This window comes from Orcinus orca, chromosome 15 (assembly GCF_937001465.1).
Source record: "Orcinus orca chromosome 15, mOrcOrc1.1, whole genome shotgun sequence".
Taxonomy (NCBI): domain Eukaryota; kingdom Metazoa; phylum Chordata; class Mammalia; order Artiodactyla; family Delphinidae; genus Orcinus; species Orcinus orca.
The window spans coordinates 82,029,784-82,043,624 of record NC_064573.1 but is presented as its reverse complement, the minus strand read 5'-3'; the positions used below and the strand labels follow the sequence as shown (position 1 = coordinate 82,043,624).

The following is a 13,841-nucleotide window of genomic DNA, read 5'->3' as shown; positions in this document are numbered from 1 at the left end:
AAAAAAAATCAGCAAAATGCAAGTTTCTACCCCACAGTAAGGACCGCATTTAATGACTGCTCCTGTGTGCAGGATAAGTGCTTTTTGAGACATGATGCTATTCCAGAAGGGGAGAAGGTAGCACAGGAACCTCTTGTCGTGGTTAGAGAAGTTATGTGCTTAGCCCAAGGTCACACTGGAAGCCCAGCCATGAGATCCCAAAGCCTGAGGTCTTCTAGAGGACTTGACTCGTAGTTTCCCAAGACACAAAAAAGGAAGGGAGACACGTTCTCCTCTCGTCCCCCCAAACACAGGCCTCGCCAGCAGCGGGCTAAGCAACACTGAGGGCCACCACCGGCTGCTCTGGGGCCGGCAGGGTGGAAAACCCCACACAGCTCCATCTGCCCTCCCAGCAGAGCAGCTGTCAGGGTGCAGGAGCCTCCGCCAGGCTGGGAACCTGGAGCGCAAGGCCCCGCCAAGCCTCCCGCAGCACGGAAAGGCAGCTGGCCCCCACCCCTTTCTCACCTCCAGGCTGCTGACAGAAGGGACTCAGGCCCAGACAACAGCTCTTTCTTTGCACAGGCGTTCAGGCAGGGGACCACTCCAGCCTTCCCTCTGGGAATCCCGCAGGAGAGGGAGTGGTGGGCTTGTTTTCCCGTGTGCGTTTTGGCCTGCAGCTGTTTCTGCCATTTTTAAATGGCTCCAGTCCGGGCACGGGGCGCCCTGCGCACCAGGGGAGCTCCCACGGCAGGGAAGACTTGGATCTCAACTTTGGAAGGCCTTCCCTTCTCACGGTTCTGAAAATTCTTTGTCCCACTAGAGCCAAACCCAGCCCTCGGCCGGGCATCCGGCCATCTGCAGACAGCCCTTTCCATAGGAGGCCCGGGAGCACGTGGACTTTATTGATTTTCCTCTTGCCTTTTTTGTTGGGTTTGACTCAGAAAGGACAGCTAACTTGTGACACGGCTAGACTGGAGGCTAGCCCCCAGTGGTTTTGAGGGACCGAGGCGAGGCGTTACTCAAGAAATGACACCCCTAAACATAAACAGAGCCCGCCACGGGGCCTGCGGGGGTTTGCAGGCTTTAAATAAAGGGTCAGGATGAGCCCGCGGGCGCTGACACTCGAACGGCGCTGCGGCTCCTCTCCCTCCCTGACCCTGGTGAGGCCGTGGGAAAAAAATAATAAAGTTGAAATCCGGGAGCTGGGAGTTTTCAACAAGTCCGCCCCAACCTGGCGATCGGCTCGCGCCTCGGGCCTGGCCCTCGGGCTGATTCCGAGACAGACCCGGACGAGGCCGGGGAAACGTTCAGTCGTATTAATTACAACCAGGCCACGCCGGACGGAATCTCACGTGAGCTGGAGAAACCGCACGGCCGACACCGAGTCCCCCTCGCCCCCCGCGCAGAGAACAAAAACAACGGCTGTCTCCGCAAAACAAACGCAAGCTGCCGGGTTCGGACAGGCAGACGCGGCCCAGGACCGGGGTCTGGCCCCCAACATTCGCTTGCCCAGACCCCCGCGCCCGGCTCCGGGCACAGCGGGGCGGGAGGGGGGAGCCCGGAGCCCCGGGCCCCGCGGCCGCCGCCGACGTTTCCTCCTCGCGCTCGCCCCCATCTTTCTTCCTCGCCAAGAGCCCTCGCTCCAGGCAGTCCAAAGCGCTAAATTTAAACGGCTCGCGCTCTGCAAACTCCGCAGACTCGAGGGCGCCGGGCCTGGGAGGCGGGGAGCGAACGAGCCAGCCAGCCAGCCAGCCGGCCGGGGAGGAGGGAGGGAGGGAGGGAGGGAGAGAGGGAGGCCCGGCGCGGGCAAGGGCGCGGGGGCCGGCGCTGCGCCGCCCGGGGCGCGCGGGTACGAGACGGAGACGGCGGCGGCGGCCCGCTCGGTGCCTGCACAATGGAGCTCGCGCTCTCCCCTCTGCCGCCGGCATCGCGGCCCCGGCGCGCGGGAAGCCGCTTTCATGTGACTTGCACAAAACGAAATGGCTTCTGGGGCCGGCCCCGAGCCCCCCTCCCGGGAGCCGAGCGCCGCGCCGGGGACTGCCCGCCGCTCCACCGCCCGGCCCGGGGCGCCCGCCGCCTCCAGGCTGCCGCCGCCGCGCCAGGTGGGCGACAGGCGCGAGCGCACCTGGGCAGCGGCCGCGGCCCCCGCCGCGCGCAGGTGACCCGGCTCGCGCGCCGCCCGCCCTCTCCAACTCCTGGGCCCGCGGGCGGCCCGGGGCGCTGCGCCCCGCCGGCTTTTTGTATCTGGTCTCGGGGTTCGGGGCGGCCGCGGCGCGAGCCTGCAACCGAACGAGAGAACAAGCCGGCGCCTCCGCTTACCATTTGCGCACTTTCTCGATAGCCGCCATGACCCTCTTGATATCATCTTTGGCCCGGCTCCTGGTCTCGGCTCGAACCGACCTGCCCGACATGGTTCTGGCGGGGAGAGAGAGGCTGGGGGAGCGCGCCCGCCGGGTCCTGCTCGCGCTCCGCGGCGGCCACACTCGCGCCCGCCCGCCCGCTCACTCACACAGAGACACACACACAGACACACACACACACACACAGACACACACACACTCGCACACATACACACACACACACACAAAGCCTAGTGCCGCCGCGCGCCCAGGGCCCAGTGCGCAAGCGCCGGGCGGCAGCTGCACCGAGCAGGGGGAGCAGCGCCGCCGCGGCCGCCGGTAGTGCGGCCTCCGGGCGCCGCTGCCGCCGCGGGGCAGCGCCGCGAGCCTCTCCGCCCACCCGGGGGAGGCGCCCGCGACCCCACGCTCCCCGGGGAGGCGGCGAGGGGTACCCGGCGACCCCCGGCTCCGGGCACGCGGAGGGGAGGCGGGCCGGCGGACGTGCGCGCGGACACTTACTCGGAGGCCGCAGGTGCCGGGGGCTCCCCGGGAGAGGGCGGGCCGGCGGGGCGGCCGGCCGTGGAGGGAGCGCATTCCTGGGGAGCCAGCGCGGCAGCCCATCCGCTGCCCCGGGTGTGTGGCAGCGTCTGCAGTAATGGAAGTTTCCTGTGGGGCTCCCGACTTCTCCGAGTTGAAGGCGCCGATTCGGGACGCGAGGCGCTCTTGGAAAGAGTTGAGAAACGCGGACCTCTGCTGACCCTCTGCCCGGTTTAAATACGCGAGCTAGGACGTCGCTTCCCTATCCTTCGTCCTTTTGGAAAACGAGGGTGGGAGGAAAGGTGCCTGGGGTGACCACTAGAGACATCCGACCTTGCTTATGAAAGAGCTTTCGGCGCAGTAAAAGCTCGATGATTATTTATCAGCATTTCAACAGGGGCTCTTAGATCTTTCCTCCTAGTGATAAGTTGCCCTCGCCATAAATAAGGTCAGGGAGCCCACACTGGGGTTTCTGTTCGAGAACCACGAGTTGAGTTTAAGTCACTCCTGATGTAAGTCCCAGGCTCAGCCCAGGTGCTGCCACCTCACAAATGACCCTGGCAGGTAAAATGGACTGGCCAGCGACAAGGAGGACTTCTGGGCTGGTTTCTTCCCCGTGGTGCCTTACGACAGCTCCGCACGAATCTGCAATTACCAGGATAAGCCAGGGGCCTCAACCTTATGTTCAGCTGCAGCTAAATTATCTTGACCAGAGCCAATTCGTGCCCAGGTGGATGCTGGGGAAAAAGAATGACCCCGTTAGCAAGCCCAGTGCCTTGGAGATCAACTAACCCAACATCAGTCATTTTACATGGAGGGAAACTGAGTCCCAGGGAAGTTCAAGGACACAGCCATGAGCTAGATGTTTGTCTTCCGCTCATTCTAAAACCAAGCCCTTTCCCCTGAGGTTTTGGTTTGGGGGAGAAAAGCTTCTGGCGATACGGAGTGGAAGCTGCACTGCAGGCCTTTTCCTATGCATGTCCTTTTATCATCCCAAACCCCAAGTTCCTGACGTGAGGATTATATGGGAAAACATGTAACAGTGGGTCATAAGACAGCAGTCTCATACCATTGGCCCTCTGACTTACCTGGCCAGCAGATACATGCTTAAGGTTACACAGAACTTTTTAAAGCATATATTTGAATTAAAAATGGGAACATATATTTAAAACTCCAAGTACTGAATGATGAATGGACAAATGGGCATATCTATACAACAGAATATTATTCATCCATCAAAAAGGAATAAAGTACTGATACACGCCACGGCATGGATGAACTTTGAAAACATCCTAAGTAAAAGAAGCCAGTCACAAAAAGACACATATTGTATGATTCCACTTATATGAGTTATCTAGACTAGGCAAATCCCTAGAGACAGAAAGCCAGACAGACGTACGATGATATCGATGACATCTTAATAGCCGCTCCCTGTGGGGGGGGGGGATGGGGAGTGACTTCAAATGGGTACAGGTTTTCCTTTTGGGGTGATAAAAAAGTTCTGAAAGTAGGTAGTGGTGATGGCTGCACAACATTGTGAATGTGCTTTCTGTCGCTGAATCGCACACTTTAAAATTGTTACAGTGGCCAGTTTTACATTATGTGTATTTTGCCACCATACAAAGAAATCCAAATATCCAGCTTCTCTAGAGATAGCAGAAGACCTGCAAACTGGGCCCCACGTGCCACACGGCAACAGTCAGCTGGAGCCGAGAAGCCCTGTGCCCCTCAGATAGAGCTCACTAGGTCACCAATGTGTCACCCAGTCACTGTACTCATTTGTGTTACCACATGGCCCCGAAGGTGTTTGTGTGTTTGATCTCCGATTAAACTATAAGGCTCTCTACAAATGTTCTTTATAAATGTAGTACGGCACTTTTTATAGTTTCCTGTCCCCTGTGGATAGTTTTACACTTCTTTCTTTCAACAAAGCACACTTGTTTTATAGTCTGTGTCTGATCATTCTGATATTTGAAGTATCTGAGAGTCTGTTTCTGCTGGTTCTTACTCATGGTGTCCTATTTCTTTGTGATCTGTCTGGTTCTCCTTGACCTTGCTGGACATTGTATTTTAAAATTTATTTATAGGGATAATCTGAGGCCTAGAGTGAAGTTACCTTCCTCTCGAGTTGCTTTACATTTGCTCTGCCGGACTCCTGAGGGCACTGCTAGTGCAGGATGACCAACATCCAAGTTCAGGGCTCGTGGGTCCCTGGACCCCCAGGTGATGCCAATATAGGTTGCCTAAGTGAGTGAGACTGATTTGCTTATTGTACCCAGGGTGGGGTCAGTGATGTGCTGCAGCTGACTGCCAAGCCTGCGCTTCCCAACTCTGTTCAGTGACCTCCTATCAATAGTTCTGAATCAGCCATGGCGGAACATTTACGCTATGGAAATTGGCAAATGCTATAATACATCAGGACCCTTTCCCAACCCCACCAAGGGCTGGTGATAAGCATTTACCAGCACACCACTGGGCAAGGTCTCATCTCCCACCCAGTGTGGACCCTGGACTTTGATTTCCGACCTCTTGCCTCAAGAAAACCATTCACACTGAAGTTCAAATATGCCAGACTTGGCAAATATCTACAGGGTTCGAGTGGCTTCCTTGCTGGATTAGCTGTCAGGGTTCTCTTTTTCCTTCAGTTTCACCTATTCCTTGCTATCTTGTCAGCATGTGGTGGCTTTTAGGATTTTTTAAAATATGTTTTCTAGCATATGTTCTAGCATTTTTAGTTGCTTTCAGCTTGAGCGTTGGTCTGAATAACTAGTTACCAGAGACTGGAAGTCAAGCTCTCTCTGAATGTTTGTGATAATCTTAGACACGTTAAAGGAGTGATCGTGGGGTTCCAGAGGTGAGTTACTTAGTCATGGCTTGTGTCTTGACCTAACTGTGCCTCATCTGTAAAATGGGGATGAAAATAAGACCTGCCTCACAGAGTTATGTGAATTAAAAACAGTATTTGTCAGGGAAAGTGGGGGGAGGGATACATTAGGAGTTTGGGATTAACATATACACACTACTATATATAAAATAGATAACCAACAAGTACCTACTGTATAGCACAGGGAACTATACTCAATATTTTGTAATAACCTATAAGGGAAAAGAATCTGAAAAAGAATACATATATATGTATAACTGAATCACTTTGCTGTACATCTGAAACTAACGCGACATTGTCAATCAACTATACTTCAATTAAAAACAACAACAACAGGGCTTCCCTGGTGGCGCAGTGGTTGAGAGTCCGCCTGCCGATGCAGGGGACACGGGTTCGTGCCCCGGTCCGGAAAGATCCCACCTGCCGCGGAGGGGCTGGGCCCGTGAGCCGTGGCCGCTGAGCCTGCGTGTCCGGAGCCTGTGCTCCGCAGCGGGAGAAGCCACGACAGTGAGGGGCCCGCGTACCGAAAAAAAAACCACCACCGACAACAACAATAACAAAAAACAAAACAGTATTTGTCAAGAATTTAGAACAGCACTTGGCACACAGTAACTGCTAGATACCAGAAAGCATTTGTTAAATAACAGACCTGGACGATCTTTGCATCAGTATGCCCCACACTGGGGTTTGAAGTCACACTACTCTTCCTAGGCTGGTAAATTCAACCCTTACGTCACTCCTCCTCCGGGATGAAGGCTCATTCACCATGGGGTGGGAGGTGTGGGGAGGGGAAGGATAACTCTGGAACAGAGATGGAGATGGGTGATTGTGAGGAAAATGCAGGCCCGGCCCTGGCGCTTCTGGGCACCTTGGTCCTTGCCTAGCAACTTGTGACCGAGCGCTGTTTTCATAAACAGAGGTGCTTTGGTGTTTGGGGAGCAGGTCGTTAGCAAGGCCCAGCCAAGAGGGAAAACTATGAAGGGAACACTCCAACCACAGAATGAAATACAGTCCCTTACTCGGAGACAGGAACAGAAGGGATGAGCTGCGGAGGCTGAAGCCTCCCTCCTTTCACAGAAAAGGATGCTCCTGGGACTTCCCTGGTGGCCCAGTGGGTAAGACTCTGTGCTCCCAATGCAGGGGGCCCAGGTTCGATCCTTGTTCAGGGAACTAGATCCCGCATGCGTGCCACAACTAAGAAGTCTGCACGCCGCAACAAAGATGCCACATGCCGCAACGAAGAACCACGTGCTGCAACTAAGACCCAGTGCAGCCTACATACATACATACATAAATAAATAAATAAATAAATAAATAAAATATTAAAAAAAAAAAAAAGGGACGCTACCATCCGGTCACACAGCCAGTTAGCAGAGTTCGGGCCAGAGCCCCGCTCTCCTGACTGTGTCTCTGGACCGGTGCTCCCCACTCCACAGTCATCAGGATGTGGAGAGTTGTAAATCAGCCCTGTGGGAGTGCTCTCAGGACCCTCCTGTCCCTCCCCCACCCAGAGAGGACGGGTAAATATATACCAGCACGCCACTGGTGGAGCCCAACGGGATCCCGAATTATCGTAGGGAACGTCTCCCCCACAATGTGGGCCTGATGATGAATTTCAGGTAGACTGGGGAGCCATTAAAAAAATTTTCTTTGATAAATCAAATACTCCAATTTGCTTCTCTGCCTACTTTTTCTTGCCTGTAATTACAGCTCTAAAAATGGTCACCAGCTCAAATACTAATAGACTAGCAAGTTGTATATCCATGCATGCAGCCACTGGCTTGCCTAAAAGTTGGGCCACTTGAGGCCATATAGAAACAAAGAGATAGTAGATATAAAGTGCTTCAAGAGACAGATGTGTTCAGAGGTGAGACGGTGTAACGCAGGCTCTTCCAACAATGAATGATTAAACACAGAAGTCCGGTCATGACCCAGTGACCTGGAGCAGAGTTGGAATGCATCTACCAATGTGCTTGGTGAGCTCTTAGGTCAGAAATCCAGGAGGCTTCCCGAATGTCTTCTCTCGCTCCCACGTGTGCAGTCATTTTGGCCGCCCAGCATCTGAATACCCTTCCTAGTTCTGGGTGAGCCTTTGTGGATGGAGGCTGCCCCCCACTACAGAAGCTAGAGGTGGCTTGTCCCTCTTTTTCCCAGGGGGTTAGGTCCTGGGCATGGGTCCCAACCTTACCCAGGTGGATGGTCTAGTAGGTTGATTTTCTTTTTTATTGAGGTATAGTTGATTTACAATATAATATGTTTGAGGAATATAATATAGTGACTGGTTCCTTTTTCTCCGCATCTTCGCCAACATTTGTTATTTGTGGTCTTTTTGATGACAGCCATTCTGACAGATGTGAGGTGATGTCTCTTTGTGGTTTTGATTTGCATTTCCCTGATGATTAGCGATGTTGAGCATCTTTTCATGTGCCTGTTGGCCACCTGTACGTCTTCTTTAGAAAACGCCTATTCAGGTCTTCTGCCCATTTCTTTAATTGGGTTGCCAGTCGATTATTTTTAAATAATAGCTTTATTGAGATATAATTAACATACCATAAAATTCACCCTTTTTTTGGTTGGTTTTTTTTTTTTTTTTTGATGTGGACCATTTCTAATGTCTCCACTGAACCCGCCAGAATATTGCTTCTGTTTTATGTCTTGGCCTTTTTTTTTTGGCCCCAAGGTATGTGGGATCCCAGCTCCCCAACCAGGGACTGAACCCGCACTTCCTGCGTTGGAAGGCGAAGTCCCAACCACTGGACAGCCAGGTAAGTCCCAAAATTCACCCTTTTAAGGTGTATTGTGTGTGTGTGTGTGTGTGTGTGTGTGTTTTTTGCGGTACGCGGGCCTCTCGCTGTTGTGGCCTCTCCTGTTGCAGAGCACAGGCTCCGGACGCGCAGGCTCAGCGGCCATGGCTCACGGGCCCAGCCGCTCCGTGGCATGTGGGATCTTCCCGGACTGGGGCACGAACCCGTGTCCCCTGCATCGGCAGGCGGACTCTCAACAGCTGTGCCACCAGGGAAGCCCAAGGTGTTTTTTAGTATAGTCGCAGAGCTGTGAAACCATCACCACAATCAATGTTAGAACATTCTTGTCATCTGAAAAAGAAACCCTCTACCCATTTGCTGTCATTCTTTCTCCCCCCCAGCCTTAGGCAACCAAGAGTCTATTTCCTGTTTCGATGAATTTGCCTATTCTGGACATTTTACATAAATGGAATCATACAATATGTGTCCTTTTGTGCCTAGCTTTTTTTTTTTTTTTTGGCGGTACGCAGGCCTCTCACTGCTGTAGCCCCTCCCGTTGCAGAGCACAGGCTCCGGACGCGCAGGCTCAGCGGCCATGGCTCACGGGCCCAGCCGCTCCGCGGCATGTGGGATCTTCCTGGACCGGGGCACGAACCCGTGTCCCCTGCATCGGCAGGCGGACTCTCAACCACTGCGCCACCAGGGAAGCCCCGTAGCTTCTTTTATTTAGCATATTTTCAAGGTTCATCCCATGTATTAATACTTCATTCTTTTTATGGCTGAATGATATTCCATTACATGGATTTACCACATTTTGTTCATCCATTCATTCATTGATGGACATTGGGTTGTTTCCACTTTTTGGCTATTATGAATAACGTTGCTATGATGATAAGTATACAGGTTTTTGTGCAGATGTATATTTTCATTTCTCTTGGCTACATACCCAGCAGGGGAATTGCTGGGTCATATGGTAACTCTGTACTTAACATGTTGAAAAACTGCCAGACTGTTTTCCAAAGCAGCTGCACCATCTTACATTCCCACCAGCAACGTACAAGGGTTCCAGTTTCTCCACATCCTCACCCACACTTGTTATCGTCTGTCTTTTTCATATTAGTCCTGTGGCGGTGAAGCGGTATCTCATTGTGGTTTTGATTTTGACTTTGATGTCTGAGGGTGTGCAGGGGCAGCGGAGAAATGACTTCCAGCAGAAGTGGCCCTTGGAGAGCCTAAGTATCGGAGGCGCTGAGCTCCCAGTGGTGGCAGCGCCATTGGCATCCTGGCTGCCGTTGGTTCCTGGTCATTTTCAGAGCTTGCTTCTTCAGTCGCTCCATTGAGCCTATGAGTTACCTGATAGTCTTCACATAAGGTCCCTTTTCCCCTGAAGCTAACCAGAGCCAACTTCTATTGCTCCAAACCAAAGATCATGGCTGATACCCTATTTAAGCTGCCTCTCAGTCTGTATACTTATTTATCCTTCCTGAATGTCTTTTCTCTTGTTGCAATCTTTCACTTCTCCCCAAACTACTATAACAATCCCCTCGCCGTGGGCCCTTTCCCCAGCCAATCCCTCTTGCCCATCACCCAGCCCTACGCCTCTGAGATCCAAGTCTGATCCACTTCTCCCCCTTCCCTTTCATATCAAGCCTAACCTCCCTGATTCAGCACACAAGGCCAGCTATAATGTGATCACTGACTTCTCTGGGCTGCTCTCCTGCCACTGCTCCCCGGCACTGCTCAGATGGGCTTAGAGCGGCTCATTTATGTAATGTCTCCTCCACCCGCCCTGATCGCCTCCTCCTTCCTGCCCCATCTGCTCTGGACGCCCCTATGTCATATCACAAAATACTGTATTATTATTGACAGGTCTGTTCCCTCGCTACAATATAACCTTCTAAAGGGAAAGAAACATGCTTCCCGCCACATTTTATCTTAGGCCTTAGCACCAGGGCACACAGAGTTCAACTGAGGTCACTGTTAGAGGATCTGGCACAAGTTACTGCTATTCTCTCATCTATCCTCGTGAAAGGCAGAGGTGACGGACAGCACACTGAGGGAGGGGTACGTGGCCAGCTCTGGTGAAGCTTCGCTGTACACCTGGCTGCCTTTGGGATACCACCAGCGACTCAGGGGACTGTGTAGTTAAACATGGTTGTGCACAAAGGGACAACAAGATCACGGAGAAAATTGTGGTTACATCTTTTTAAAATGTCGAAATCCCTGGAAAACTAAGAAGGATGTATTGATGCCGACTCAGGGTTTAAGGTTTACGGGGCTGAAACCCACTGGGAGCTTTCCCACCTTTGTCCAGTGTCACGTGAGAGAACACACCAGCTTCAGGGCTGGTTCCTCACAAGACTTATTTATGGTCTTTCCTGGGAGCCTCTGAGCGGCAGCATACCCCATATCAAGACTCTTTGTTTTGTTTTGTTTTTAAAAGCTTCTCCAAGGTTTTGTAATTAAATTTTTTAAAATTTTATTTATGTATTTATTTTTGGCTGCATTGGGTCTTTGTTGCTGCATACGGGCTTTCTCTACTTGAGGCGAGCAGGGGCTACTCTTTGCTGTGGTGGAGGGCTTCTCACTGCGGTGGCTTCTCTTGTTGCAGAGCACGGGCTCTAGGCGCGCGAGCTTCAGGAGTTGTGGCGCACGGGCTTAGTTGCTCTGCGGCATGTGGGGGTCTTCCCGGACCGGGGCTCGAACCCGTGTCCCCTGCATTGGCAGGTGGATTCTTAACCACTGCACCACCAGGGAAGTCCCACATCAAGACTCTTTGAAAGTGAAGGAATGAGAAAGGCCAGATCATCTTCTTGAAGACTTGGCCTCCCTCCATTCCTCCTGCCCATCGCCCACGTGAAAACATTCCTGTTCGGACTCGAGAGGAAGCACCATGCAACGGCAGTGCTGAAGGAATGCCAGAGGTCGTTCTAGACTCCTGAGGACCCCACCTTGAGCCTACGTCCCTCTCTAGGGTCTGACCACACAAACCTCTGGTTCACTGAATGCTCTGGCCTTGGTGGCACTGTCCCCTCGGTCTGGAAGGTTCTCCCCACTCTTTCCATGACTGTCTCTTAACTTACAAGCCTCATCTTTGGAGAGACCGGCCCTGATCACTTAACTAAAGCACATTTCCCTCATGATATTCTATCTCATAGGCCCCTGGCTCTTCCTCTATGACCGCAGTTTGCAACGACATAGTTATGTGTTTGTTTAATCAGAGATCCCCGAAGACAAGGGCCATGCCCGTCTTGTCCACCCCTGTACCCCCAGCCCTACCGCAGTGCTGGCGCACACTCACTCTTCGCTGAATTCATGAATGAATGGATGGATGAAGTCCATCTCCGAAGCAATCAGATGCACACGGAGGAGAAGCTGGGTGGCGGCCAGCACTTTAGACAGCGCCTACACCTGATGCTCTCTCTCTGCATCAGAACCAGGGTCCACAATACCGCCCACTGCTCCCTCCACCAGGACAGACACGCTGTGGGGACTACCCTTCACAGCACACGCTGTGTGTTGTCTGAAGTGCTGGCAAAGAGCTTGTCGTGGTTGTTGGAACTAAACTCGCCCCCGCCCAAAGGAAAAAAACCCACTTGCTTTAACGACTAAGATCTAAAAAAATAAATACCATGTTTACATTGAAGTGTTTTGTGACTTCCCATCAACAAATAAGGAGAGAACAAGAGGGGGTGCAGGGCCAAACACAATGGCTCGTTCCCTTCCATGGGGGCGACCTTGGTATTGAGCTTCCCCACTCACAGCTGGTGATTTCAAACTATGGAGAAAAAGGCAGGGTTGCCAACAGTGGAGAGTGATTTTCGGGGCCTGATGCCTCTCACCTGGGCACTGATAAATACCCATGGTTATCGGCGGGGGCGAGAGGCCTGCCTCGGGCATCAGCAGCCCAGGAAACACGGTAAAGAACCCCGCGACGGGTTTACTGTCCCGCGAGCTTGGGCCCTACACTCAGCATCACACTGCCCTGGAAGAATGTTGCATCAACTCGGGTTGTGTGCCTGTGTGTGTGTGTGTGTGTGTGTGAGATATTCCTTTAAGCTAAGCTAGCAGAGGATGTTATATGACATATGAATAGGGTGGCAACTTACTGTTGAGTCCCAGTGTCCTGTGTCTATTCATTATAGTCAGTTTTGAGCCACTGCCTGCAGGGGAACCTCTGTCATCCAGATCTCTCAAGAACATGGTCAGGCCAAAAACCCCAGGGTCTAGGGCAGCCATGGCTTTAGGACACAGATCTTTCTGAAAAAAAAAAAAAAAAAAAGCCCCTTTTTGTCTACACTGTCGCGAAGCACAGCGGGTTCACAGAGGACAGCTGGCACGTGAGGCAACCCACGAGCAGGGGCCCGGACTGGCTTCAAGAGCATTGGCTTGAGAGCTGTGGGGCACAGGGCAGCTCGTGGAAACAACTCAGGGGTGGCTGAGGCAGAAAGGTGGTACAGGAATTTTTTTTTTTTTTTTTTTTTGGCCGCGCTGCGAGGCATGTGGGATCCTAGTTTCCTGACCAGGGATCGAATCCGGGCCCCGGCAGTGAAAGCACGGAGTCTTAACCACTGGACTGCCAGGGAATTCCCTCATTTTTAAATATAGTTTTGATTTTGAAATATTTTAGATTTGCAAAGGTAGTATGGAGAGTTAACACAGACCCTTTGCCCAGCTTCCCTCGTGTGCACTTTTAGGCAACCAAGATACATTGATCGAAACTAAGAAATTAAGTTTGGCCCAATGCTATCAGTTGAACCACAGACTTCCTCTGGGTTTCACCGGGTTCTTCCTAGTGTCCTTTTTCCGTTCCAGAAACCCAGGATCCTGCTTCACATTTAGTCATCGTGTCGCCTTAGTCTCCTCCGACCTGGGACAGTTTCTCAGCCTTTTCTTGTTTGTCATGACCTGGGCTTTTTTGAAGAGTACTAGTCAGGTGTTTTACACGTACGTCGTATTTGTAAAACTCCGTTGGAAAGAGTCATCCTGGCCTAGAAGGTGGAGCAAACTCCAACCTGCGGGACAGATCCGGGCTGCCGTGTCCGTGTGGTCCGCAAGCTAAGACTGGCTTTCACGTTTTTGAGTGGTTGAAAAAAATCTCAGAAGAAGAAGTTTTCACGGTATGTGGAAATTCTCATGAAATCCAAATTAGTTTCAGTGTCCACAAATTAAGTTTGATTGGAAGGGGGCCACGTTCGTTCTTTCCTGGACCAGAGTCTGTGTGGCTGCGTTTGTGCTCCAGCGGCCGAGGTGAGGCATCCACCAGCCCACTCGGCCCACAGATCCCCACTGTTTACCCTCTGGCCCTTTCCAGAGAGTCTGCTGACCCTGATGCAGATGGCCTGCGGGGGCCGGATT

At 52.4% G+C, this 13,841-nt stretch overlaps 1 protein-coding gene across 2 annotated transcripts in view; it reads right to left on the bottom strand.

Annotated features, from left to right (window-relative positions):
• The window catches only part of BCL7A (BAF chromatin remodeling complex subunit BCL7A), a 31,675-nt gene extending 25,464 nt beyond the window's left edge, over window positions 1-6,211 (bottom strand). Inside the window, exons 1-2 of one of the 2 annotated variants that reach the window (XM_004276699.3) lie at window positions 2,838-6,211; window positions 2,299-2,394 (exon numbers count right to left, since the gene is read on the bottom strand). In XM_004276699.3, coding sequence (XP_004276747.1) covers window positions 2,299-2,390 — 92 coding nt within the window. In that variant the 5' untranslated portion in view covers window positions 2,391-2,394; window positions 2,838-6,211. Of the gene's footprint in view, window positions 1-2,298; window positions 2,594-2,837 lie in introns of those variants that run through there. The other variant, XM_004276700.3, reaches the window with a different exon arrangement.
• Window positions 6,212-13,841: the final 7,630 nt, after the last annotated feature.